The sequence below is a fragment of the Leptidea sinapis genome, chromosome 38, assembly GCF_905404315.1.
Source record: "Leptidea sinapis chromosome 38, ilLepSina1.1, whole genome shotgun sequence".
In the NCBI taxonomy this organism is placed as follows: domain Eukaryota; kingdom Metazoa; phylum Arthropoda; class Insecta; order Lepidoptera; family Pieridae; genus Leptidea; species Leptidea sinapis.
The window spans coordinates 7,381,543-7,408,740 of record NC_066302.1 but is presented as its reverse complement, the minus strand read 5'-3'; the positions used below and the strand labels follow the sequence as shown (position 1 = coordinate 7,408,740).

General features: G+C 36.4%; 1 protein-coding gene across 1 annotated transcript; it reads left to right on the top strand.

Annotated features, from left to right (window-relative positions):
- The first annotated feature begins 431 nt into the window (after positions 1–431).
- On the top strand, positions 432–26,113 carry LOC126975954 (26S proteasome non-ATPase regulatory subunit 2). The gene is made up of 18 exons (XM_050824079.1): positions 432–629; positions 705–761; positions 833–1,051; positions 1,136–1,221; positions 1,308–1,517; positions 2,235–2,393; positions 2,729–2,858; positions 3,731–3,956; positions 7,266–7,499; positions 7,803–7,951; positions 8,552–8,654; positions 9,296–9,462; positions 10,244–10,358; positions 13,589–13,758; positions 15,992–16,176; positions 16,650–16,855; positions 24,140–24,258; positions 25,858–26,113. Exons 1-18 carry the CDS (start codon positions 555–557, stop codon positions 26,050–26,052), a joined length of 2,805 nt encoding a protein of 934 aa, XP_050680036.1. The 5' UTR covers positions 432–554; the 3' UTR covers positions 26,053–26,113.
- The last annotated feature ends 1,085 nt before the right edge of the window (positions 26,114–27,198 follow it).

Sequence of the window (27,198 nt, the reverse complement as noted above, 5' to 3'; positions counted from 1 at the left end):
AGGTCTCGTAATTTAATTAGAAATTTTTCATTTAGCCACCACTCTTCTAATTCACTCATGATACTCTTTATTCTTCAATTGCCATATACAAGGCTCCGATTTGTATAGTCCAATAAAATCTTCTAAAATTGCATTTCGTTTGCGAAATGACGACGCGGCAACAACGACGACCTATGCCCTCGGCACTTGCAAGTGCTCTTCCACTAGCGACTTGTCACACTCTATCAGTACTGGCGGTAAAATTTTTAATTTCAATATTATTTTTAATTCTGCTAGCGCAGGCAAGAAATTATGTCATGCACACGTTCATCAAGCCTAGCATGTGTGGCTAGCTTAAGAATTTCATACTTTTATGGAAAATTATCTGTGTAATCAAATTTTCGTAATCTGTAACAAATGACAAAGCCATCATGACTTGTCAAAATTGCAATTTCCAATTGTGTTAGATTCTGTTTAGTGGTTTGTCTTGATAAAGTGTTCATCTGAGAATTTCAATTCAATTTAATAAAGCTTGATTGTTTCTTATGTGTTGAATATATTTATAATATATCATAATGACTGTCAAAAATAAGCCGGAAGAAAATAAGAAAGAAAAAGCCGAAGTAGTCCCGGCGACCACTGATGATTTAGTGAGTATTTTATTGATCACAATTTTGGTTCATAGTTACTCCAATTTTGCTTCTAAATATTTTGTAACATTTCAGTCAGAAGAAGATAAACGTTTGCAAGAAGAGCTCAATTTGCTGGTTGAAAAACTTGTGGTGAGTATATAGGTACTTTAAATAATATAGATCATTGTGACAATGATTTCATATTATTCCTACAATTCTAGGGAAATGAAGTTGAATTGCATATGCCAGCATTGCAAATGCTAACTAATTTAATCCGCACGTCCACAACATCAATGACATCAGTACCAAAGCCTCTAAAGTTTTTGAGGGAGCATTATCCAGCTTTGAAGGATGTTTATGAGAAAATCAGTGACCCTAAAACTAAACAGTTTTGTGCGGATGTGGTCTCAGTTCTTGCTATGGGAGTTAGTGGATCCACAGTAAGTTTTTACTCACTAATTATAAACAAAATAATTACATTGAGCCATGTGCACCATAATCTTGTTTCTTTTGTTTTTTTCCAGGATGCAGCTGAAAAAAGGGAGTGTCTCAAATACTGCTTATTAGGAACTAAGTCGAATGTGGGTGAATGGGGCCATGAATATGTAAGGTAATGACAGTTTATAATTTTTTTTGTCCAACTATTTTGAGTAATTTCATATAACATTTACATACTAATTGTTTACTGTTCTTTAGGCAATTAGAAGGTGAAATTGCAGAGGAATGGAATATTGACAATATGCCAGACACACTATTACCACTAGTCCGGGATGTGGTCACCTTTGATATGCAACACTCAGCTGAGATTCAAGCATGTGATTTACTGATGGAAATTGATAGATTAGATCTCCTAACGCAACACATGGATCAGAGCAACTATCCAAGAGTTTGTCTATATTTAATTGGGTAAGAAGAATATTTTTATTTAAATATGAGTCAGAATCAGGATATGGTCCATTTTGGCCGCAATATAATCTAACTATTTACCTGTTTTACTGACCTATCCTTTTACCTTCAAATTTCAATATCTGTAAAATTCAAACTTGACAACCGATAGAGCCCTGTGGTTAGAAGTATTGGGTTTTAATTCCAGTAGGTGAAAATACATTAATATTATGAGTATGGTTTATAGATTATCTTTGTTTTCGAGTTATAGATGTTTATATATACATATAAATATGTATATAATATATACGTTTAAGTATGGATATGGTATTAATAATACTATTGTTATTTAAGTTAATTTGCAAAAACATGAGTCAATAAAAAATAAAGTGCCTGTAATTTCAATGTGTTTTTTACATTTGAGTTCAATTTATTGAATTTTTTGAACTCACTCACTTACTGATTAATTATAAATAACACAAAATCTGAAACAATTATATTCTAATAAGAATAAAGTAAATCACACAAGATTGATAAAATTTGCTCACAAAAATTTATTAAGCTTAGTATAAAATTACAAAATAAATATATCATGGTAAAAATGGCTGTACCATAGACTTGGATCAACATCAACATGGATTATTGTATATGATCATATTAATCTTAACACACTGGCCTCAGTTTCAAGCTTTATCAACATTGCCTAATTTTTAATTATATATAATATGTTTGTTTTAGTTGTGCAAGCTATGTTGTTGAGCCTGAGTCTACTCAAATCCTACAAGGTGTCTTGGATACCTACTTAAAATTTGGAGAATATCCCAGAGCACTACTGGTTGCAATGCAGTTACATGACAAAGCTAAATGTGAAGAGGTCTTCAATGCCTGCACTGACAAGTATGTACAGCTCGTATATAACTACTTTATTTACCATGGTATTAATAGGCACATAGTTTGACGAACAGATGGCCTGTGCGCAAGTAAAGTCCTTGAATGGAGACCAATTACTGGAAGACACAGTCTTGGTAGGCCCCCCACAAGATGGTCCAACAATCTGGTCAAGATCTCCCGAATACATTGGATGCTACCAATCATTGTGGAGATCCTTGGGAGAGGTCTTGTCCAGCAGTGGATGTCTTCTGGCTGATGATAATACCCATCCCTTTTTTAGTGTACATTCTACTAAATAAAGAAATACATGCTTTTTACTAACACAATATATTATATTTTAGTTTGGTCAAAAAGCAACTGTGTTATATGCTGGCTCGTCAGTATGTGCCCTTGGAATTGGAGGATGAAGATCTTAGAACTATTCTACTGAATGCTCACATTAATGATCACTTCTTGAGTTTGGGAAGAGAGGTATGTAACAAAAATATTTTGTAAGCTTTTATTTTTATTTAAAAAAAATGTGTTTATACCTTTTATCATTTTATAATAATTCTTTGAGCACTCTCCTTTAGACTGTCCCACTAGTCCTTAAATGATCCATAATAGCTTTCATGTATCAAAATGGTGGCCCTTTTCTGTTAAATGTATAAATTAACTCTTTTCAAAATAATATAAATATATGTAGTATATAAATATGTGTAGTTACACAGTTAGTAGTTACTAAATATGATTATATTTAAGCATTATTTTAGAAATTATTATAATTTATTTATGTTGTTGTTGAACATAGTTCATAACCTGTATGGTCATGATAAGTAGCATTCCGCCAAAAAATATATTGTAATAGAACAAGTACTGAAGCCTCACTCGGCAAAATAAAAAGGCATAAAAGGCATTTATTTTCTCAAAATTGATTCCTTTGGAATTGTTTTTGATGTCATTTCTAATATATCAATTAAACACAGCACTATTAACCTACATTTTTATTTACATAGCAATTACATCTCTTTCTATAGTGTGACTTACCTCTTCTGACTATGTGAGGGTTGTCTATCTTACCTACAAATGTACTTTTAGTGTAAGTTCATCTTATATAAATAGCTCAGTTTGTTCTGTATTATAAGTTTCGTAATTTTAAATCAATATTCTTTCATTGCCAAAACTAATAATGCAGCCTTTGGTAATGTATGTGTTGGAAGACCATGACATTATCAACACTTAATTTTTCCAAAAGACTATATGTACAAGACTTGCACATGTTCCGTATAGAGAGGGTCTTATCACAATTGATCATGAGTTTTGCCTTTGCCATTAAGGATAGTATTAATACTATTCTCTTATAGCTGGACATAATGGAGCCGAAAACACCTGAAGAAGTGTATAAAACATGGCTAGAATCGGCTGGATCAGCTCTTAGGCCATCATTATTGGCAGATCACCCAGTTGATTCAGCTCGCCAGAACTTATCTGCAACCTTTGTGAATGCATTTGTCAATGCTGGCTTTGGACGGGACAAGCTTGTGACTACTGATGATGGAAACAAATGGATGTACAAGAACAAAGATCATGGTATGTATATTATTTGTATTAGTATTATTATTAGTTATTCAAAATATAATGGAGAATATCATTAAATCAATCTCAAAATGAAAGTGTACAAGACAAAGATCATGTCTAATGTCCATGTCGCACCTACTACCGAACATTTGAAACTGTTCGGTAGCCTTTTTCGCTGGGAGATCCAGATGCCGCTGCTGACGCTGTTGCTGATGTGGTACTGCAAGGTATGGAACTCTTCATTCCATCCTCCTCTGTGCCTATCGGTGGCAGGTCCCAACCATGGTTTGACCGCTCCTGCAAAATGGCCTCTCGCCGAAAGCAGGAGTGCTATCAGGCTTGGGTCAATGCGGTGGTATCTAAGGATGTGAATTCCAGCGAACTTAAAAAACACTTCAATCATGCCTCCAGGTCCTTCAAAAGAGTTATTGCTGAAGCGAAGTCGAAGCACATTGGCAGAATTGGCGAGAGACTTGCACGCCTTCCCTCGGGAACTCGTGCGTTCTGGTCGCTCGCCAAGGCTGTTCAAGGAAACTTCTGCCAGCCAGCCATTCCGCCACTGCACAGGGATGATGACTCGCTGGCCCATGACGTGAAAGAGAAAGCTGATCTCCTGGGCTCCCTCTTCGCGTCCAAGTCGACACTGGATGACCAAGGTGCACCACCACCGCATATTCCGCGGTGCGATTCATATATGCCGGAGGTAAAAATCCGGCATGGTGCCGTGCTTAAGGCGCTTCTCACCTTGGACATCCACAAATCGAGCGGGCCCGATGGCATTCCCCCGATAGTGCTGCGGACATGTGCTCCGGAACTGGCGCCGGTCCTTACCCGTCTTTTCCGGCTCTCCTACTCATCAGGCGTAGTCCCGAAATTTTGGAAGGCGGCTTTAGTGCACCCGATCCCTAAGAAAGGTGTACGCTCAGATCCGTCCAACTACCGCCCCATTGCCATTACCTCCATTTTCTCCAAATTAATGGAGTCGATCATCAACCGCCAGCTCTTGGGATACCTAGAGGGGCACCAGCTGATCAGCGACTGCCAGTACGGTTTCCGTCAGGGTCGCTCAGCTGGTGATCTTCTTGCGTACCTCACCCATAAATGGGCGCAAGCGGTTGAGTCGAAGGGAGAGGCGTTGGCGGTGAGTTTGGACATAGCGAAGGCCTTTGATCGGGTGTGGCATAAATCGCTTATCGCTATAAACTGCCATCCTATGGGCTTCCCGAGAAGTTGTGCAAATGGGTCACTAGCTTTTTGGCTGATCGGAGCATCAAGGTTGTTATCAACGGTGCATGCTCCGACTTAAAACCCATAAACTCTGGTGTCCCGCAAGGCTGTGTGCTATCCCCTTCGCTGTTTCTTCTGCATATCAATGATATGCTGCAAATCAGCAATATTCATTGCTATGCAGACGACAGCACGGGGTATGCTTCCTACACCGGCCGTGCCAACATGTCCCGGGATAGCGTCGACGAGAACCGGATCAAACTTGTGTCTGAAATCGAGACTATGCCTTGCAAAGTCTCGGAATGGGGCCGACAAAATTTAGTCCAATTCAACCCCAAGAAGACACAAGTTTGTGCGTTCACCACTAAAAAGTCTCCCTTTGTCGTATCCCCTCGATTCGATATCACTCCTCTAACTGCCACAGCCTGTATTGGCATACTTGGCGTCGATATATCGAGCGACGTTCAGTTCCGTGGTCACTTGGAAGAGAATGGCAAACTGGCCTCTAAAAAGCTTGGTGTACTCAGTAAGGCGAGACGGTACTTCACTAAAAGCCACCGCCTGCAACTTTATAAGGCGCAAATTCGGCCTCACATGGAATACTGCTCTCACCTCTGGGCGGGTGCTCCCCAGTACCAGCTTCTTCCATTTGACCGCATACAACGAAGAGCGGCTCGAATCATCGACGATCAAGTCATCTCCGATCGGCTTGATTCTCTAGCATTGCATAGAGATGTGGGTTCTCTCTGCATCTTCTACCGCATTTATCACGGGGAGTGCTCAGAGGAGCTGTTCGGGTTGATTCCAGCGGCCGAATTCCACCATCGGACATTACGTGCAAAGTACCATCCGCATCACGAAGACGTCTGGCATTCCACAACCGCGCGTTTTCTTCGAAATTTCTTGCCTCGCACAGCCACTTTGTGGAATCAACTACCGGCAGCGGTCTTTCCGAACAGATACGACTTAGGGACCTTCAAGAAAAAAGCATATTCCCATTTTAAAGGCCGGCAACGCATTTCTTGACACACCTGTTGTTGCGGATGTCCATGGGCGGTTGCCTCACCTCTCCCCGTCTCGTGAGCCTCTTGCCCGTTTGCCCCCTCTCATATAAAAAAAAAAGATGTGACATCACTTATTGAAAGTCAAAAACTACCACCCACTCCAAAAAGAATGCCTTAGACTTGAGAAGAATGGGCGCAACAAACTCAGCGGGCTTTTGTTTTCATCAAAAAATATGTTTACAAAGTAATATTGTATAATTAAAAATATTATTTAATAGCCTGAGGGCAGTCGCTCCATTCCCAATCAGTGGTATAATTAAGAAAGTCATTTATGTTATGGTAACCTTTACACAAACATACAAAGTTTTTCAACAATTCTTTTGAATATCGTAATGCTTTTGTTTCGAACATTTTCGGGGATCTTGTTGTAAAAGCATATAAATCGCCCCACAAAAGACTAACTCAAGTATCAAATCCAACTCGGATAGGCAGGTCGCTCAGAGGGATCTATGCTTGGAGTTTCCCTGCGAGATTGAATCAGAAATGAGGAGATCCGTAGAAGAGCCAAAGTCACCGACATAGCTCAATGGTTGCGAAATTGAAGTGGCAGTGGCAAGGCAAATATCTCGATGGACAGATGGCCGTTGGGGCAGTAAAATCCTCGGATGGAGACCAAGTACCGAAAGTCGTAATGTTGGTAGGCCCCCAACAAGATGGACCAATGATCTGGTCAAAATCTCCGGAATAGGTTGGAGGCCTTTGTCCAGCCGTGAAGATGACTAAGTCTGCCAAATTACGTAAAACTTAAAGTACACTAGTTTTTGTTCCGATAAAGACAAGGGAGTACTTTTGAAGGTATAATAACTCTTACGCATTGTTTTAATATTTCGTAAGTTGCGAAATGATCGCAATACGTCATAGCATTTTGCGCCGCGCCTGATTCGCTGATAATGACTGTAGTATGGGGATAGCATTCAGTTATCCCAGTTTTAGCTCTATCCCCCTATTGTATAATTTCATGGTAAAACTTATTATAATAAATTAATATATAATGTATTATGCAAATTTTTATTATGTTTTTCTATTCTAGGTATGCTGTCAGCAGCAGCATCCCTCGGAATGATACATTTATGGGATGTTGATGGTGGTTTGACACCAATAGACAAATATCTATACACGGCAGATGAACACATCAAGGCAGGTGCACTGCTTGCGTTGGGGCTGGTCAACTGTGGTGTGAGAAATGAGTGTGATCCAGCGTTAGCCCTGCTCTCAGATTATGTACTGCATTCCAGCGCTAACCTTAGGATTGGTAGTGTTTTAGGTGAGCTATAATGAATTAGTAGTATTTCATTAAATTGGTAACAACATTTATAATGAACGATGCGGGACTCGAACCGGCTACTCTCGGGTTCCGTCCGATCGCTTTTTCACTGAGCCAACCGTTCGATGACGTATGGTTCGTAAATCTTATGACAAATATGGCCTAGTGGCAAGAAACCCTGTCTATTGAGCCTTGGTCTTGGTAAAAATCCTGGTAGGTGCAAATATTTATGCATATAAATTAATTAAATGTCTGATAAGCGCCTTAGTCAAAGGAAATACTATATTTTTCAAAATGTTACAGGATTGGGTATTGCATATGCTGGCACGCAGCGTGAAGATGTACTATCACATCTCCTGCCAGTGATAAACGACTCGTCTGCGCCCCCGGAGATATGCGCGCTAGCTGCCCTGGCTTGTGGACTCATAGCAGTGGGCTCATGCCATGGCGAGGTGACTACTACTTCTGTTCATATAAATAAATTTCGTTTCTTTCAAAGATTGTATTCATATACAATTTGGTGCTTGAGGCTTCCCAGTAAGTTGTCTAAGGATACTTGTACTTGTGAAAGTTTTTGACTTTTGCTTCTCAATATATTTTTTGATAATGTTCTATATGTTCATAAGCACATTGAGGAATTTTCTAGAAACTGTGACATTCATAATTTTAACATGAGGAACATACATAAACTTTTTATGCCTACAAGTCTAGTTGTATGCCTACATGCCTAAGTCGAGTTAGTAAGTCTTTTATTGGGCAATGTATACGCTTCTACATTATGATCACAGAAAATGTACAAAACAAATGTGTATCGAAATTAAAAAGAATTGTTATCCGCCATAATAAACAAAAATGATTAAAAACAAAATTAAAAAAATCACACAATGAACACAAATCTAAAACATATTAACTTTTGATTTGCACATCTAGTGTGTATGTATAATATAATTGAAATAAAGGGAATTGTTCAATCCTCTGTAACAATGCCATGGGAACATTGTGTGATATAATTAAACTATTCAAAATTTGAGTCTTCTTTTTTTATATTTCAGGTAACTTGTGCAATCATACAGAGACTGTTTGATGATAATAAGGAACTACATTCTTCAACTTACGGCCGATTCTTACATTTGGGTCTTGGATTATGCTTCTTAGGTATGATTTTAAAATATTTTATTATATTATATAATATATCATACACTCGTTTGTAATACCATATTCTTAAAATATTATGAAGAAAATACTAAAACAAATATTAAGTTCTTTACCCACAACTCACAGTTATTAATATTATATATAATATTGACACACTTTTTACACAAATTATCTTGCCCCAAGTTAAGCATATATAGCCTGTGTTATGGGTTACAAGACAATGATATATTTATATATACATAAATACATTTAAACATCCATGACTCGGAAACAAACATCCATATTCATCATATAAATGCTTGCACCTACCGGGATTCGAACCCGGGACCTCTAGCTTAGTAGGTAGGATTGCTAACCACTCGGCTATACAGGTCGTTCGTTACTATTATGTGAAAGAAAGAGCTATGCTTACTAAGTTATAATAATGCTAATAACAGCTTTTTATATGCCAACTGAATGCTTATAGATTTTTGACCTAATACGACCAAACCACCACAAGTACTAACTTTTGCTTTTATATAATATTTAGATTTAATTCAGTCAGTTAGCTACACGGATTAATCGATAGCTACACGGGTGAAGTCGCGGACAGCCGCTAGTCCTATATGAATAATAATAATACATTTGTGTGTATCCTGCAGGTTGCAAGGAGCGCACTGAAGCAACAATGGCTGCCCTGGAGGTACTGCCTGAGCCGCACCAGTCTCTGTGCCAGACCACGTTGTCAATGTGTGCGTACGCAGGCACCGGCGACGTGCTCGTTGTACAGCAGATGTTACACATATGCTCCAAGCACTACGACACCGATGTGAGTTTTACACTTTACAATCAATTTTCTTTTGTATTACTGTATGCGGGAAAAGTAGTATCTTGGCACTCGCTGTTGCTGTTGAAAAAGAGCCGTTTGCCCATGTTAAAATTTGAGCGCGAAAAGTTTACTTGGCATACGCAAATTTAGATAGTCAAAACTGAATTGAGGTTGACGTGTCTGACAGTTTAATTTAATAAATAAAATTATAAATTAAGTTACAAAAGTTTAAAAACGAATATGGGGTCGGTACAATACATAAATCGTCGTATTTGTATTAATAAATGGTACTCAAGCGAATGGCCGAAATCGTTTCGCTCGTGCGTTCAACTTTGCTTTCGTTGGCAATCGAGAACTTGTTACACAATATACTATTGTACCATAATTTCGTGTACGCACCTACTGTGATGACTACGCCTACAACACTCCTAACCCAACTAGTGTCACTGTTAAACCAGTCAAAATGGTGTAGTTATAGGACGGCTGGATGGCTTAGTATCACCTATATCATAAAGAATCATTAAGAGTAAAATTTATTCTAACTGCTGCGTCTCAATACATTCTTGATAATGTTATGTTAGTTTGTACATAGCCATTTAAGTGATTTCTTAAGAAACTGTCATTATCATATAACTCAAACATGTTATGAAACTTACTCGCCTATGTCGACTTAGTATTCTGTGGCGATGTATATTATTTACTTGATCCCAGAAAATAAAACAAAAAATTATTACGAATTCCAAAGAATTGGTAAATGATGTTATATATATATTTTTTTTAGAATGAGCAATCATCAGCCGAGGATACAGCATTCAAGAAGCAAGATAAGAAGGAAAGCAAGGAAACCACACCAAGCTCAAGCTCAGCGAGTAGCTCTAAAGATGACAAGGGCAAAAGTAAGTAACTTGATGTAATAAAAAAAAATATTTAACAAAAAAACAACTGACTTCAAAAACATTATTCCAAAACAATAGATATAATATGCACTAAAAATTTAAAAATAATTGCGTAAATTTATACAATCTTATTAATTAATCTAATTCAAGTTACGATTATTGTTTTTGTTGGAATCGTTGTCCTTCCGCCGCGACCCGCTCTCGCCTCCTCACGACTCAAGCACATCTCACCTATAACTATGTATGTTACACAACTATCTTGGATGACACCGACTTAAAAAATTACACTAATCATAACTAGAATTGGATTAATTAATTAGATTGTATAAAAATACGCATATAAAATATTTTTATACATACTCTTTAGTGCATATTATATCTATTGTTTTTGAAGTCAGTTGTTTTTTTGTTATTTTATTTTTTATTTTTAGTGAATTTGAAGTACACTTACTAACAATTTGTGTAAATATGTGTAGATATGCTAAATTTTTCTATGCAGCAATGAACGTAAGCACTTTGCAATTTGATTACAGACAATTAGAAAGTCTGCCACAGATCGCACCGTTACTGTAAATTGTTAAGGAGTCCCATTGATTCGACTACGACAATTACTTGACCATAACTATGTTATGGTACATGACTTAAATATCCGGATAGCATAATAAAGATTCGGCCGAGTATCGTTAATTTTGTCTTAAGAATTGAAGAGTTCCGTTACTTTGTCATGGATTCCGTAATCAGAACCTAACCAAACTCTCATCAAACTATCTTTGAAGTATATATCCTTTCCAGTAAAAAAATCATCGAAATCGGTTGGCGCGATATTGAGTTATTTGTAAATGTATCATCCACTTTGCTATACGTAGGTATAGCAAATTTAAGACTATTATGGTTTTCTCATGGATGCCACTGTCAGATATAGACCAAATTACAATGGGACCACACGGGAACCAGCTTTCAAATAAAAAAAAAGAATTATCAAAATCGGTTCACCCAGTCGAAAGTTTTGAGGTAACAAACATAAATATAAAGCGTGTAAAAAATACCGACGAATTGAGAACCTCCTCCTTTTTTGAAGTCGGTTAATAATTAAATATCTCTCTTCATTTACTTCATTACTTCTCCTTGCGAATCGCAGGCAACAGGTATAAACACAGTTATTCACATTATAACTGCCTTAATATATTTTCACTTCTCATGCTAATAAATAAGTTCTATGTATAAGTCGGTCATACTGAAGTTACAGCTACAATAGAATAGACATGCATTTTTGTAAGAATTATGTTTTATCTGTGTTATTTTAGTCTTTTGTAACATATATTCTGAAAAGTTCAAACAAATACTCTAAATATGCCAGGGAAAAGCGTAACATTATATAGGTAACACTGAAAATTTTTAGAAAATGAAAAACGGCTTAATCTAGAAAGTTGCCAATACTTTTATTGTTTTTCAAAGTAATCTCCGTACCTCTCTACACATCGTCGCATTCGATGGAACCACTGAGAAAAGCAGTCGGCCCGTTCTTCCTTAGTTCGGGTCTCTTCTATGGAATTTTCGTACGCTTTCACCGCATCTTCAGGGCTCGTAAAGCGAATACCTCGAATTTTATCTTTATTTCTTGGGAATAAATAAAAGTCGCAGGGCGCCAGGTCAGGACTCTATGGCGGTTGACACATTATCTCGACACCTGCAACAGTCAAATATTCAACAGTCCGCTTTGCGGAGTGTGCTGAAACATTGTTGTGGTGAAGGAGGATCCTGATTCGGTGGAATTTTTTCCAAGACAACAGGCAAACAGCGATTGACATACCATTCTACAGTAACTGTCCATCCATCTTCTAGCACAACTGCCGTGAAATGACCTTTGCGACCAAAGAATCACCTTTCAATCACCGTCAATCACCTTTTTTCCTTGACTTCTTCCTTTCACCGCCGTTGAAATTATCTAACATTTGGCGACACCAGTCCATGGGGAATCCATCTCGCACAAACATCCTGACGCCTAAATATTCGTGTAATATTTTTTGAACTTGACTCATACCAATGCCTAGGCTTGCCCGTATCTGCTGATAGGTCACTCTCTTATCTTCCTCTATCATGCGTCGCACAACACTGATGTTATCTTCAGTAGTCGCTGTTAAAGGATAATCATTGAGATTGCTACGTCCACGCTTAAACTCATTAAACCAATTGTAAATAGTGACACGAGATGGGGCTTCATTACGAAATGCTAATTTCAGCCTATCATAGCTTTGTTGTTGAGTAAGCCCATAACGAAACTCATAATAAATCAATGACCGAAAATTTTCTCGCGTTAGGTTCATTTTCACGTGTAACAAGAGTTTTAGATTTGCCGCCAGTTCACGAAAACAAATGACAAATGAATGCAATATACTACATTAGGTAACCAAAGAGTTCTAAAATTTTAATTCAAAAAAAAGTTTTCACTAGCAATGTAAGCTCTGTAATGCTTGCCATCTCTCGGATCGGATAATTTCTTTCAGGACATCAATTGACCACGGGTTGGTTTCGTACACTTTACTCTTAAAGATAACGCCATAATTAAGAAAAAGTCCATTGGGGTCAGATCCCGGAATTGTCTCCTCTTCGAGAGATCACTTTATTAGGGAAAAGTTGACGGGCATAGCGGTGTTAGAGTTATGGGCAGTTGCTCCATCCTGTTGAAACCAGCTCCAGGTAGAAGTCTAGAAAATTCTCCAACTCTGGTGTAAACAAGTCTCTTCATACCATGTCAATAAGCAAAATGCTATTACACACAGCCCAAAAGTGACAGTTTGGGCGGCTATGTCAGCGCATGGCATCATAGGCCCTTTCATTTTTTGGGGACAGTAGAGGTCGCGCGGTTACTGTTAATTCGCAGCGGTATGTGGATATGATTTTTTATGATTCTTAGTAATTTTCAAACATTTCAAAGGACTTATGGGGCCATCTTGTGCAACAAGGATGGATTCTTAAATTGTGGCTCAAGTTCATTCTATGCTCTTGTTGCATGTATCACTATGGCTGACAAAATTTTTAGATAAATAATTTATGTCAGATTAATAATAATAATAATAAATGAAGTATATTCTTTTTTTCATTCATGTTGTTTTTTGACATATTATGGATTTACAAAAGGTTGTAATTTTATTTGGGGTTATTTCTGATTATATAATATTAATTGCAATAGTTATCAATATGTGGGGTAAATTAAGAATTATGACGATCAGGCAAGACATCGAAGGACAAACAGAACAAGGACACCAAGGAGAAGGAGAAGGAGCGCGAGGCTAACAAGGAACTGTCGTCGGTGCAGGCCGTGGCGACGCTGGGAGTAGCTGTGATAGCGTTCGCGGAGGAGACCGGCGCTGAGATGTGCACCAGGATCTTTGGACAACTGGTATGTGCTGCACCTGTACCAGTGAAACTACTGGCGTATGTTTAATCAAAAAATATTAATTTGTTTTATATTTCGAAGAGGCTATTCTTCTATCTTTTAAAATATATTCAAAAATTATCGTAACGATTAAATAGGCAACTGGAATTTTTAGTTACTCAACATAATTCCACTTTATTCTAAGAAAATTTGTATTTATAATTTAAATGATAACTAGTCGCGCCAAAAGGGAAGCCGCCGTGATCGTGTAATATAAACAAAGAAACGTCAAATGCCCAGTGCAATCCTTATTGATTTTTATAAAAATAAAAATGCCATTTCATAATCCGTCTCGATGGTCCGCATGTTACTAAAACATATTGTTTCATTTACGTCACATACGGATAATAAAACTACGATTTTAATTTTGAAAATATAAAAAATTCTCATTATAATAATCAAGGATTATTTCGTAAAATATGCTCCCTGTTGTTATAATGAATTAGTTTCATAGCAGAACTGTCAAACCGTGCTTCGATAAATTCTCTCATAGAAAATATGTCCATACAAAACAAATATTGGAAATAAAAATAATTATGGGTCCTAACTCGAAATAAAAACTATTTTATTTTATTAGGAAAACAAACAGTATTACATGATATAAATAGGTTACAAAAAATATACATCTATTAACCATTTACAGTTTTCGCATATAAGAGACTATAAGCGTGTTACAAATAATTAACAAAAATAGATCAAAAAGTAATACAATAAAAGTATATAGATATAAATACACGAAGACAAATTGAATGGATATTATAGTATTTAGCAATCAAGAGAACACACACTCATCCAACGCCTTGTCAATGTACCTCTTAACGCGTTTGGTGACGAATTGAATATATCGAAATCTGGCAAGTCTACTGATATCTGATTTATTCCTTGTGGACACCTTATAAAATATGAATGTTGCCTGTAATTAGTACTGGAATGAGGAACGTATATAGTACATTTTGTCCTGGTGTAATTATTGGGCGCTTTGATACCAATTTATGATGTTAATTTACAAGAGTCTATCTTAGAGTGAAGTAACTTAGAGTAAAAAACAGTATCAGCTATTTGACGTCTTATTTGTAATGAAAGTATGTGATGCCTTTTACATCTTATTATATAATCTGCATCATATGTATTACACTTATATTGTAAATATCTTAAAAAACTTGTTTGAATTTTTTCAAGTCTATTAATGTGAACTTCATATTGAGGGTTCCAAACCTCCAAACCTGAGAAAAATATTCAAGAGTGCTTCGAACATATGAACAGTATAGTATTTTAATGAGTTTTATGCTAGAAAATTGAGAACATGTCCGTTTGATGAAACCAGAACATTTCTTGGCCTTTTTAACTATAGTATCGATGTGTTTTTCATATGTAAGTTTACTGTCATGTGTAACACCGAGGTCTCTAATTTCATTAACAGAATTAAGAACAACGCCCTTTATTTTATATTTGTATTCTATTATATTATACTTACGAGAAAAAGTAATGGAATGACATTTTAACGCGTTTAGGTCTAGTTTATTAAGAAGACAGTATCTCTCAAATCTTTCTAGATCCGCTTGGAGAAGTTGGCAATCTGAATCTCTGGTGATATTTGAGAATATTTTCATATCGTCAGCATACAGTAAAAAATTGGATGTTTCAAAGCAACCGCCTACATCATTAATAAATATATTAAATAATAGAGGGCCTAGTAATGAGGGCCTAGTATGAGCCTTGTGGCACTCCAAGAAGTGAACCATCTGAATAGATTTCCATGTATTCCAGCAAATTGAAGTTTCTGTAATAGTATGCAGTGATCAATTCGGTCAAATGCTTTACTAAAATCGGAAATCCTATCTCTTAAGTTGGACTAACTGCACCCCATGAAGTAATCCCCATTAAAATCCGTTAATTGGTTTAGGAGTTCACTGGAAACAAACATCAGGACACTTGGATTTAAATATATAAAGATTCAAATTATATAGAAAATTCATTTCTGACTTCACATAGTCATTAGTGATGAACTAAAGAATGTCTAATTGGTAACAATACATATCATATTAATACAGTCCACATTAACATAAGCAACCAACATATTGATCCTTCGAGCTGGATGTTTTTCTTATAAATGTGTTTTTCGATCATTTTAAAATATTGGTGTTTAGTTTGATATTATATCAGGATGTGTTTCGATAACAAGAGCTGTCTGTGGCAGGGTCGGTACGGCGAGCCGGCGGTGCGACGCGCGGTGCCTCTGGCCATAGCTCTGTGCTCCGTGTCCAACCCGCAGCTGGCCGTCATCGACGTGCTCAACAAGTACTCGCACGACTCGGACAACGACGTCGCTTACAACGCCATCTTCGCCATGGGGCTCGTCGGCGCCGGCACCAACAACGCCAGGTACTCTCTTGATCTGGACAAACTCGGACCTATCCCCTATTAATACGCTATATATATACACAGTATGATTTTTTTATGACAATAAGGGCCGAGACGAGCAGGACGTTCAGCCGATGGTTATTGATACGTCTTGCCCATTACGATGTAGTGCCGCTCAGGATTCTTGTAAATCCAAAAATTCAGCAGCGAAAAGAGCGAAATAATGGCAACGAATACAACAACAAGACATCAATCTCCAACCAATCCTCTCCGCTTGTGTTATGAACATCGCCAACATTGTTTGCGTGTCAGAATAGCAGAAAGCTGTTTCCGCGTCCAATAGCGTTTTTTCTAACATATTTTTAAAAACTTTCACCGAGGCATTTGGGACTCGCGCAACGCACGCCGATTACATCTAAGCTAGTTTTCCAACTCGCTTGTGCTTCTCTGGAGGTACTCTGACATATATATGTATAACTTGATTGCGGTGCCAGGCTGGCCACGATGCTCCGCGCGCTGGCCCTGTACCACAGCAAGTCGCCCGTGCACCTGTTCATGGTGCGCCTGGCGCAGGGCCTGTGCCACGCCGGCAAGGGCACCGTGACTCTGTCGCCGGCGCACGCCGACCGCCGCCTCGTGAACCAGCCCGCGCTGGCCGGCCTGCTCATCGTGCTCACGGCCTTCCTCGACTGCAAGAACAGTGAGTCACAACTATACATCATCATCATTCAGCCTCAACACGTCCACTGCTCAAAGATCGCCAAAAAGGCTTATCCCAAAGATCGCCACTACTATGCGCTTCCGTCGTCCAACCTTTTCCGGCGATCTTGACCAGACGCCGGTCCATCGTGTGCGGGGCCTACCAACACTACGTCTTCCGGTATGTGGGTTGCCATTCGAGGACTTTACGGCCCCAACGGCCATCTGTCCGTCGAGCTATAATGTGCCCTTCCCATTGCCACTTCAGTTTCGCAACCATCTAGGCTATGTTGGTAACTTTGGTTCTCCTACTGATCAATTTATTTCTGATTAGATCTCGCAGGGAAGCTCCGGGCTCCATGCCCTCTGAGCGACAACGAGCTTCCCCATAAGGCCCATAGTTTGCAACTATACATACATACTCTATATTCCCGGGCTTTGGTAATGGGGATGTCCTCCTGCCATCTAAATAACAATGTTAGGATCTCAGACCAATTATCAAGCCTAGAGAAGTAACAATAAGTTGAGCCATACAGCACTGGCTTGACTTTTCTAACCTACATGGAACACAATGCACTGAAAAGAGACAGACATGTCGCACCATGTCTGTCTTGGAATGCAAAACAATAACTTGAAGCCATTTTATTTCATTTTGATCACCAGTCTGGTGACCATTGTGTGTGTTAATAATATACTGTTTTAAAGCGACAAGTGATTTTTTTTATATTGTCCGTTTCGAAAAACGCATTTAACCAAAAAACACATGGCTTGCGTTGCTTACAGCTGTAAAAGCAGTGAGAAATCAGATGAAGACGGGAATTTGTCATTTCACAGGTCACTATCCAGGCTTTATATTATTACTCCGAAGTCCAAATTCAAATATTTTTATTCAAAATAGGATTTAAAATCACTTATTGAACGTCAAAATCTACCACCCATTCAAAAGAGACTGCCTCAGATCTGAGAAGAATGGGCGCAAGAAACTCAGTGGGCTTTTTTTATATATAATATGGATTACAATGTAATATCGTACAATAAACATTTATAATTAAAGAGCCTGAGGGTGTTCGCTTTAATCCCAGTCCGTGGTGTCATTAATAAAATAGTTTATGCTATAATAACCTTTCCCACACAAACGTTTTTTAACAATTCTTTTAAATTTCGTAACACATTTGTTTTGTACATTTTCTGGGATCATATTGTAGAAGCATATACATCGCCCAACATAAGACTTACTAACTCGACCCAACCGAGTAGTAGGCATAACAAGTTTATGTTTGTTCCTCGTGTTAACATTATGAATGTCACAGTTTCTAGAAAATTCCTCAATGTGCTTATGAACATACAAAACATTATCAAAAATGTATTGAGAAGCAACAGTCAAAATGTTTATTTCTTTAAATTTTTCTCTTAATGATTCTTTAGGCCCTAGGTTATAAATCGCGCGAATAGCCCTCTTCTGCAGCACAAAGATAGTATTAATATCGGCCGCACTGCCCCATAACAATATACCATAGAACATAATACTATGAAAATAACTAAAGTATACTAATCTCGCCGTATCTATGTCAGTTAACCGTCTGATTTTCTTAACCGCATATGCTGCAGAACTAAGCCTATTCGCCAATCCTTCAATATGGGGGCCCCACTGCAATTTGGAATCAAGAGTAATATGCCAAGAAATACAGCAGATTCCACTGGTTTTACCACCTCTCCATTTTATAAAATATTCGCATCTACATTTTTGACATTTGGCGCGGTGAATTTAATATATTTGGTTTTATGATTATTTAACAATAAGTTATTGGCGCTCAACCAGTACACGATGTCAGATAGAGCATTGTTTACTTCGTCATATAAAACTTGGCTTCGTTTCACTTTGAATATAAGTGAAATGTCATCCGCAAACAATACCACCTTGTGTTTTTTTTCTACAAGGTTAGGTAGATCATTTATATAAATTAGGAAGAAGAAGGGTCCAAGAATAGACCCTTGTGGTACCCCCATACCGAGAGGAGTCCCAGGAGATCTCCTGCCATTCACCTCGACCCTCTGAATCCTATTATTTAAATATGAGATCAGAAGATCGAGTGCAGATCCTCTTATACCATAGTGGCATAGCTTCATGACCAGCGTTGAATGTTGAACACAATCAAAAGCCTTAGATAAATTACAGAAAATACCAAGTGCATTCTGTGATTCCTCCCAGGCCTCAAAAATATTCCTGATGAGTTCAACACCTGCATACGTAGTCGAGCGTCCCCTAGTAAAGCCAAATTGTTTTACATGAAGTAACTTATAAGTGTTAAAGTGAGTAAGCATTGGGCTTAAAATAATTTTTTCAAAAATTTTATTATTTAAATATTGGTGTAATTTTACTATACTTCAGAAGGTCAGGAAACACGCCATGTTCAATACAGCTATTAAAAACTAGTGCTAGATATGGTGCTATGACATCAATAACAGAACTTATTATTTTTACAGATATGCCCTTATAGGTATAGTTTTAATTATTTCTGTTGGGCTAACAACACTGAATTTGAAATTTTGTTTACATTCCTTAACATTTTCCAAAAGAAGTGACTCGGCAACACTGGTGGAGGAGACAAGGGTGCTTGAGATGGAAACTGGAATGTCAGAAAAAAATTCTCAAAAGCAGAAGCTACTTCCTGCTCAGAGTGGATTTTTGTATTGTTTAGTATTAGATTATATTCAAACTTGCAGTCTTTCGCTCTTCCAGATTCCCAGTTAATAACTTTCCAAGTCATTTTTATTTTATTTGAAGCATTTTTAATTATTTCTCTAATATGCATTGACTTAGCAATAGTGCATACTTTCTTAAATTATTTTGAATAATTTTTCACATATACAAGGAAAGATGCATCATGATGATCTCTCACTTTATAGTTCATATAACCGTTGTCTGCTCCTATGAATACCAGCTGTTGCCCAGTTGTTAAATGACAAGAGACCACCCGAGTTGACTGTCTTTGAAGTAAATATAGAAGCAAACTCTTTTTAATTATTTTAAATAACTTACCATACATCTCATTTGGAGTACTGTTATAATTCAAATACAAGTTTGAGAGTTTTTCTGAAACATTGCCTCTATATTTCTCCATTCGCCTATTGTTTACCGGAACAAACATAAACTTTTTAGTTGAAGTACATTTGTTCCCTTCAATATTAAAAGAGGCTAATTGACCAAAGTGGTCTGAGCTCAGTTTACTAATTATTGATTGAGAAATAGGTTTATAATTAGTAAAAATATTATCAATACAGCTTTTAGAGGTGCTGGTTACTCTAGTAGGTTCTAAGAAAATATTTGATAAATTATATGAATTAAACAAAGATTTGAATGAAGTCACCACAAATCATAATATATTTCTTAGATTCTGATAATTTTGATAGAACCTCCTCCAATACACTCTCAAATAACTCATATAATGCATTGGGGGGTCTGTATATACTTTCAACAATGGCACACTCAAGCTCTGCACAGGCTATTTCAATGGTACGTTCAACAGAGAGGCCCACAATATCTTTACGGTCTTTGAATTTAAATGATTTACTTATACACTTGCCACCCGATGACCACTGGAGTTAAAAATCAGCTCATATTTTCTAAGCCAGTGTTCAGTAATACATAAGATATCAATATTTTCATGGTTCATTAGTAACTCCAGTTCCAGTTCTTTACCTAACAATCCTTGCATATTTTGGTGCATCAGGTTTATAACTTTACAATTATTATGTTTATTATTACTTGTACATTGTGTATTTATATTGCTAGAGGAGTCCCCTATTGTCTTATTGATTAATTTAAATAATTTGGAACATATTCCAAACCAGAAACTAAACTATAAGACTGCTCATTAGAAGCAGTGTTAATCAAATAATTACTTTGCTCAATAGGAGCAGAGTCCAACAAGCTATTACACTGCTCAATAGAAGCAGTGCTAATCGACTTACTAACCTGCTCAATAGAAGCAGGGGACCGGGTTGCCAAATAATTGGCTGAGTTATAAAATAAATAAAAGGATAGCGATTTAGCTATCTGTCTTTTATAAAAATTAGATAGGTGTAACCTATCAAATGTCAACATTTTACATTTATGATTAATTATATTATTAATATCAATTATGTGTATGTTACTACATAATAAATTACCATTATATGTCACATAATTTGAATGAGACAATAGGGTTAACACATTATTCAAATTGTCTCTTGCTTTGTTTTCCTGTGGCAAATCCTGTATGAATGGCAGTGTGAATATTATAAGATTTTCTATTTTTAAACTATTTAACTCATTGTATAATTTTTGTAGAACATTTTTATTTAAATTCCCTCTTCTCCCTATCATAACACTAATAGAAGTTCATCGATCGTTCATTGATCCAGATTGACACTTCAATAATGACCATTTTAAAACTGTTAAGTGTATTATATGTTGGTCTTGTACAGCGAGTAAATTGTATGTTATTAGTTATTACTAGCTGACCCGGCAAACGTTATTATCATATATATTAATTTAAAAAAAAGAGTGTGTGTAGTTATGTACACGCGTTAGAAGTTATACTTATTTGGCAGTATCTACGAAGGTAAGGACATCATTTAGCCGCAGATTCTTTCTGTTTCTGGGACCGTACCTTTATAATAAGCTACACAAGGTGTTTGTATGGTCTAAACATGTACAAATGTCGGTCAACTGCACACGAATAGCTCCTTTTGCAAGATTACTGTCACACAGAGAGACTTCTGGAGGTCTTGGGTAGTTAGCATACCTATAAACCGAGAACACCCTATCGTACGCATGTTTGCACATACACCCTCTCTCTCTCTCTCACACAAACACACACACATACACACACACACTCACACACACACTCACACATACACACACACACTCACACACACACACACACTTTTACCTCTATCCTTTGGAATTTCAAGCTTTTTAGTCACTGTGTAAAAGTGGAATCCTGGTGACCAGTAATACAGGTATTTTATTACCTACCACAGGCACCAGCGATCCACAACCAAAACTTATGTATCCCCTGTATTTTTAAGTTTTCGCTATATTGTAATTTTGGTTGTTGGTGAGAAATAAAAGTTATTATTATATTATTATTATATGGAAAAATAAATCAAATTTTAATAAATAATTAAGACCAAAGATAGTATAAACACTCAGCATTTAAGGTAAATATAAACAAGTATAGAAAATTAATTAATTTTAATACAATCAAAACAGTTTATTCAAATCAGTTTTATCACTAATCTATTTAATAAAAATGAATTGCTGTTCGTTAGTCTCGAGCACAGCTGAACCAATTTGGCCAATTTTGGTCTTAAATGAATTGTGGAAGTCCAGAGGAGGTGTAGAAGCTGAATAAATATGAAAATGCTCGGAATTAAATAAAAACAACGATTTTGATTTTTAACAGTTTATAATTAATAAGTATTCTTCCGATTTTTCAAATATAACGCAATGATAGTTAAAACAATACTATAATATTATCATTGATATAACAGTGTGTACAGGACAACATCTCTCGGGTCTGTCGGTATATTTTTGATATAATTAAGAGGCACATTCCTGTCGCGTGTCGTTGATACAGATAAATATTATGGTTATTATTGTATTAGAAAATATTGATTCTACACGAAATAATTCAAAAACAGCTTCCAGATATTCTGTTGAATCTTTGATAGAATGTCTTCCGAATGAATTCTCTTTCGTTAGGAATGAAAGTGGAATACTGCCGGGCACATACTTGTATTCAATATATATAGATATACTAATAAATTATTAGTAAATACTATCACCGTTTTTGAAATTGATCGTTTCAAATTGATTTAATAAAAACACCAAAATAATATTTATTTATTCACACTGTTTAATTGTACTGTTACGAAACACATGTTCTAAACTAGAATATACAACTTGAACATAGCTATCGATTTTCATGCTACCTAGAACTAACTTCACGATGTAGAATTCAGGTGTCGGTGTGCGCGCGCATCGTAAAAATTCACTCTCATCATTTTTCTCCATCGCGCCAAAAGAAGTATAACTTCAAAAATGCAATATAAATATTTTAGGCGTATGAAAAATATATTACGTTCGATTCTCAGACCTATCCGATTATAAATATAATATAAACATATAAAATATCATAAAAATCTATCAATCTCCGAGGCGTATGACAGCAAACACTGTGACACGAGAATTTAATATACATAATAATATATAAATATAGATTAATCTTTTGGTTACTGTCTGATGTGGAGAATAGATATTTTTGTCTGAGCAACTCATAGACGAAGTTGGTGTTTGAATGAGATGAACATTATTCAAAATATGACATAAACTTAACAAATATTTTTCTGACACTGAACCAACCATGAATCAAAAAATGATTCAATAAATTTTAAATTCTTACCTGTAAATGCATTGACTTTCTATACACGAATATATCATTCTCAGTCTGATAGCGGACGACAATGTGCTTAAAGACAATGTTAGCACACTTTCCTCCTTAGTAGTGTCAACTGTCACTGACCACTGTCAGAATCAAACCTGAACTGAACAAATATTGCTTATACATTGTACATTGCTGGCTTATATTGACCTAGAATGTTTTGTATAGATGTAGCTGCAGTCGAAGCTTATTGTGGTGTTATTTGAGACATGTTCCATATTTCCACTTTCACCGAGGACCTTGACGCGAACTTGGATATTGAGAGGGAACGCAGGGCACTGGCGGTGAGGAGTAATATGCTGGCTCGCAGGTTTGCTCGATGATGCAGTGACGTGAAGATAATGCTTTTCAAAGCATATTGTCAAACATTCTCTATACGAGCAGTCTGTAGGTCAGATTTACTCAAAGACTGCTTAGCGCCTTTCGCGTTCAGTACAACAATGGGTTCAGGTTGATGTTGGGGCAGCCCCCCTTTTGCAGTGCTTCGGCAATGTTCCAGGAAGGCTTCCATGCCATCCTAGCCTAACAACTTTCTGCAATCCATTGCTAGTCGTTACGATGCGCCGGTTATAAAAGCATTTATGCGGCTTCATGTGCCTGTTTAGTTATAATCATACTAACATAGTTTATTAAGGACATTTTACTAACAATTATTATGGATTTTTTTCTGAATTAAATTATTATTGTCTATATGACGTATCGAATGTCATTGTGTAAATTTGATATTGGTAGACACTTAATGTCAGCAACTCTGTATGTGGGCAGAGTCAGCAAGTAAAGCCATTTATTTATTCCAGTTATTCTCGGGAAGTCACACTACCTGCTCTATGTGCTGGCGACAGCAATGCAACCTCGTTGGCTGGTCACACTCGATGACAATCTTCAGCCATTGAATGTCAGTGTACGCGTAGGACAGGTAACTAACTATTTTGTAATTTTTTTGTTTAAATTTCCGATACGCGCAATGAGTAATAATAGAATGTGGGTATTAGAATTTTTTGCTGTTAAATTGTTATGGTTTCTATTAGTTTTTTATGCAACTGTTAAATGTTGTTAAATTAAAACACGAATGCTGGTTTGTCTATATATATATGTATATAGTAATAATAGTATCACATGAGTGTTTTAATTACCAACAATTGCATACAAGACTTTATCTTCACTCATAATATGAATCCTCTATAAAAGATTCTGGAACAGTTAGCTTACTGCTAACATTGAAACAGCCAGTAAATGGTTACCATTACATCATCCAAACAAGTGTGGTAATGTTGTACTGAATTTCATTACAACACTCTTTCTGTTTTATAATCTTTAATAGAGGATTTAAAGCATGGGTGTAGATAAAATATATTTCAACACACTTGCGCGTAAAGTGAGCCATATTACATCATTCTTAGGCCCATAAACCGAACCACACACACATGCTTATGTAATAATAATACACACTAGTGCATAATAGAACTATCCCTGCAAAGTTAGTACCTAACTGAATTATATGAGAGTAAACAGCATTTTCAATTAAACCCGGTTAAACAGTTTTTTGTAACAACAATGATGTTTTATGCTGCTGAAAATCCGTTTACATTTATGGAATATATAAATATGTCCCTAATTCAGACGAAAACACATTATCAAATTATTTATAATAATTCACAATAATTTGGCTGTATGGCTATATTATATAATCACCTTACAATTGGCGCGTGCAAAAAGAACTTGCGTGCCATTTCCCACAATTCTCATGTTTTGTTTGTATCACATTTGTTGCTTGTGTCGTGAATAATTGTAAAAATGTCAAGTTTCGTACAGAAGATGAACAATTGATAGACAATTTGTTATGTTTTTAAAGTGATAGCCCTCCCTTTTAGGATTAATACACAAATAAAGTTTTGTTGTGTTTCAAATTTTATTTGTGTAACAATTGATAGATTTAACACCGCCAGATATGCAATACATGTTTATTTTTTCCTCGTGAGTGTGTTGAAAAAGTGCATATGATACTCGTGAGCAACTTACTCACTAGGCACTCGGCTGATTTACGAATACTGCAACCCACAGCCTCATGTAAAATGAGTAACTTAGCTCTATACACTATTTATTTATTTATTCATAACTGTAGAAAAGGCTATATTTATCTTAGATCATTTATACATGAAGATAGAGCCTCTTCCTGTTAGACAACAGATGAAAGCAGGCCAGGTTTGTTACTTAGTGTGTGTGACAAGCTACATCTTACACTCGCGATTTGTATATCACTTTGTGATAGTGTGCAGGCATTGCTCAAAATAGAGATTAACTGTCAATCTCAATTTAATTCGACAATTTCACAGCTGTCAAAGTCTATCTAGAGTCTAGATGTATAAATGATCTAGATTTTATATTTAAATCTGCTCTATATTAATCAATCAGCACATTATTGTTTATATTGTGGCATTATATTTCAAATTAAATATTAATAGCAGTTAATTAACTGATACTGAATATGATATACTAATTTAGAACAATTTTTAAGGCTGTAGATGTGATCGGTAAAGCCGGAACCCCGAAGACAATAGCAGGCTCCCACACACACACAACACCAGTGCTGTTGTCTTTTGGAGAAAGAGCTGAACTAGCTACTGATGAATATATCCCTCTCTCTCCAGTAATGGAGGGCTTTGTTATTCTAAAGAAGAACGAAGACAGTGTAATGGCTTCTGTTCAATAATTTAGTTTGTAATTGTATTAATAACATTAACTTTACATACTTAATAAATTCTTTACTTAGATATTTTGTGTTTTATTCTTCAAATTCAATAAAACTTAAATTAATCGATTTTGAATCAAATACTTATAGTGATAAAAGTATTTCTTTTATTTTAATGATTTTACCATATTTTCATAAAAAGTAGAGCTTGTGAGAAGAATAAAATAAATGAGTGTGAGAAGATGCTCCAATAAATCAAAAATTATGTCAAGAGTTATAACCTACTCATAACAGTGTTGTGACACAATATAAAATGAACTAAGGTAGGTATAATATATTGTGATATAACCCTGGTGAGCATTGTGCACCCCTGTGTGTTCACACTGCACCTGTCACCCTCAGACTACCTCAGAATACCCGATAACATAAAATCAGACCCATATAGCAATATAAGATCTGAGTTAATTTTCTTATCTTCGACTTGTTTATATTAACCCCATAATAAGATAGGTAGGTACTGTTAAAATAATCATCATTCAATACCTACTCTGTAGCAGGTACACATGAAAATTGAAACTGTACAAAACAAAAAATGATGATGAATTTATTTGTGTACTCAACTTAAACAGATGGCTAGTTTCATTTTAGTACTAATGCATTTCCGCATATTCGTATTTCATTTTGGTAGGCTTGAATTTTCCAGTCGAGTTAATAACTTTTCAAAACTTTCAATAGACATTGGAAAGTAATTAAAAAACATTTTTTCATCATTTCTAAGTTTTTCAAATGTGATCGTACGCACAGATTCTTGATTAATAGGATGTACCCAAAACCGTCTGTTTTGTCGGCGGCGAGACCGTTGGCGCCTTCGATACCAATATAAAAGTACATACAGCCAAGCGTGGATTCATCAGTGACGTCTACTCACTGTGACAACTGTGTGGAAACTGCGGCTATTCCTTTTTACACGAATGAAAATTTACCATATGAACACCCGGTTGACTAGACGTTAAAAAAACGTGCAGGACAATGCCGTGTGAACGAAGCCTGAGACGATATTATAAACGGCATTTTACTTACCTACGTTGAAGCGTTGCAGAGTATTCCGGCACCAATCTACACGAGCCGCCTTTTGCTCGTCGGACGAACTCTGGGGAACACAGCCGC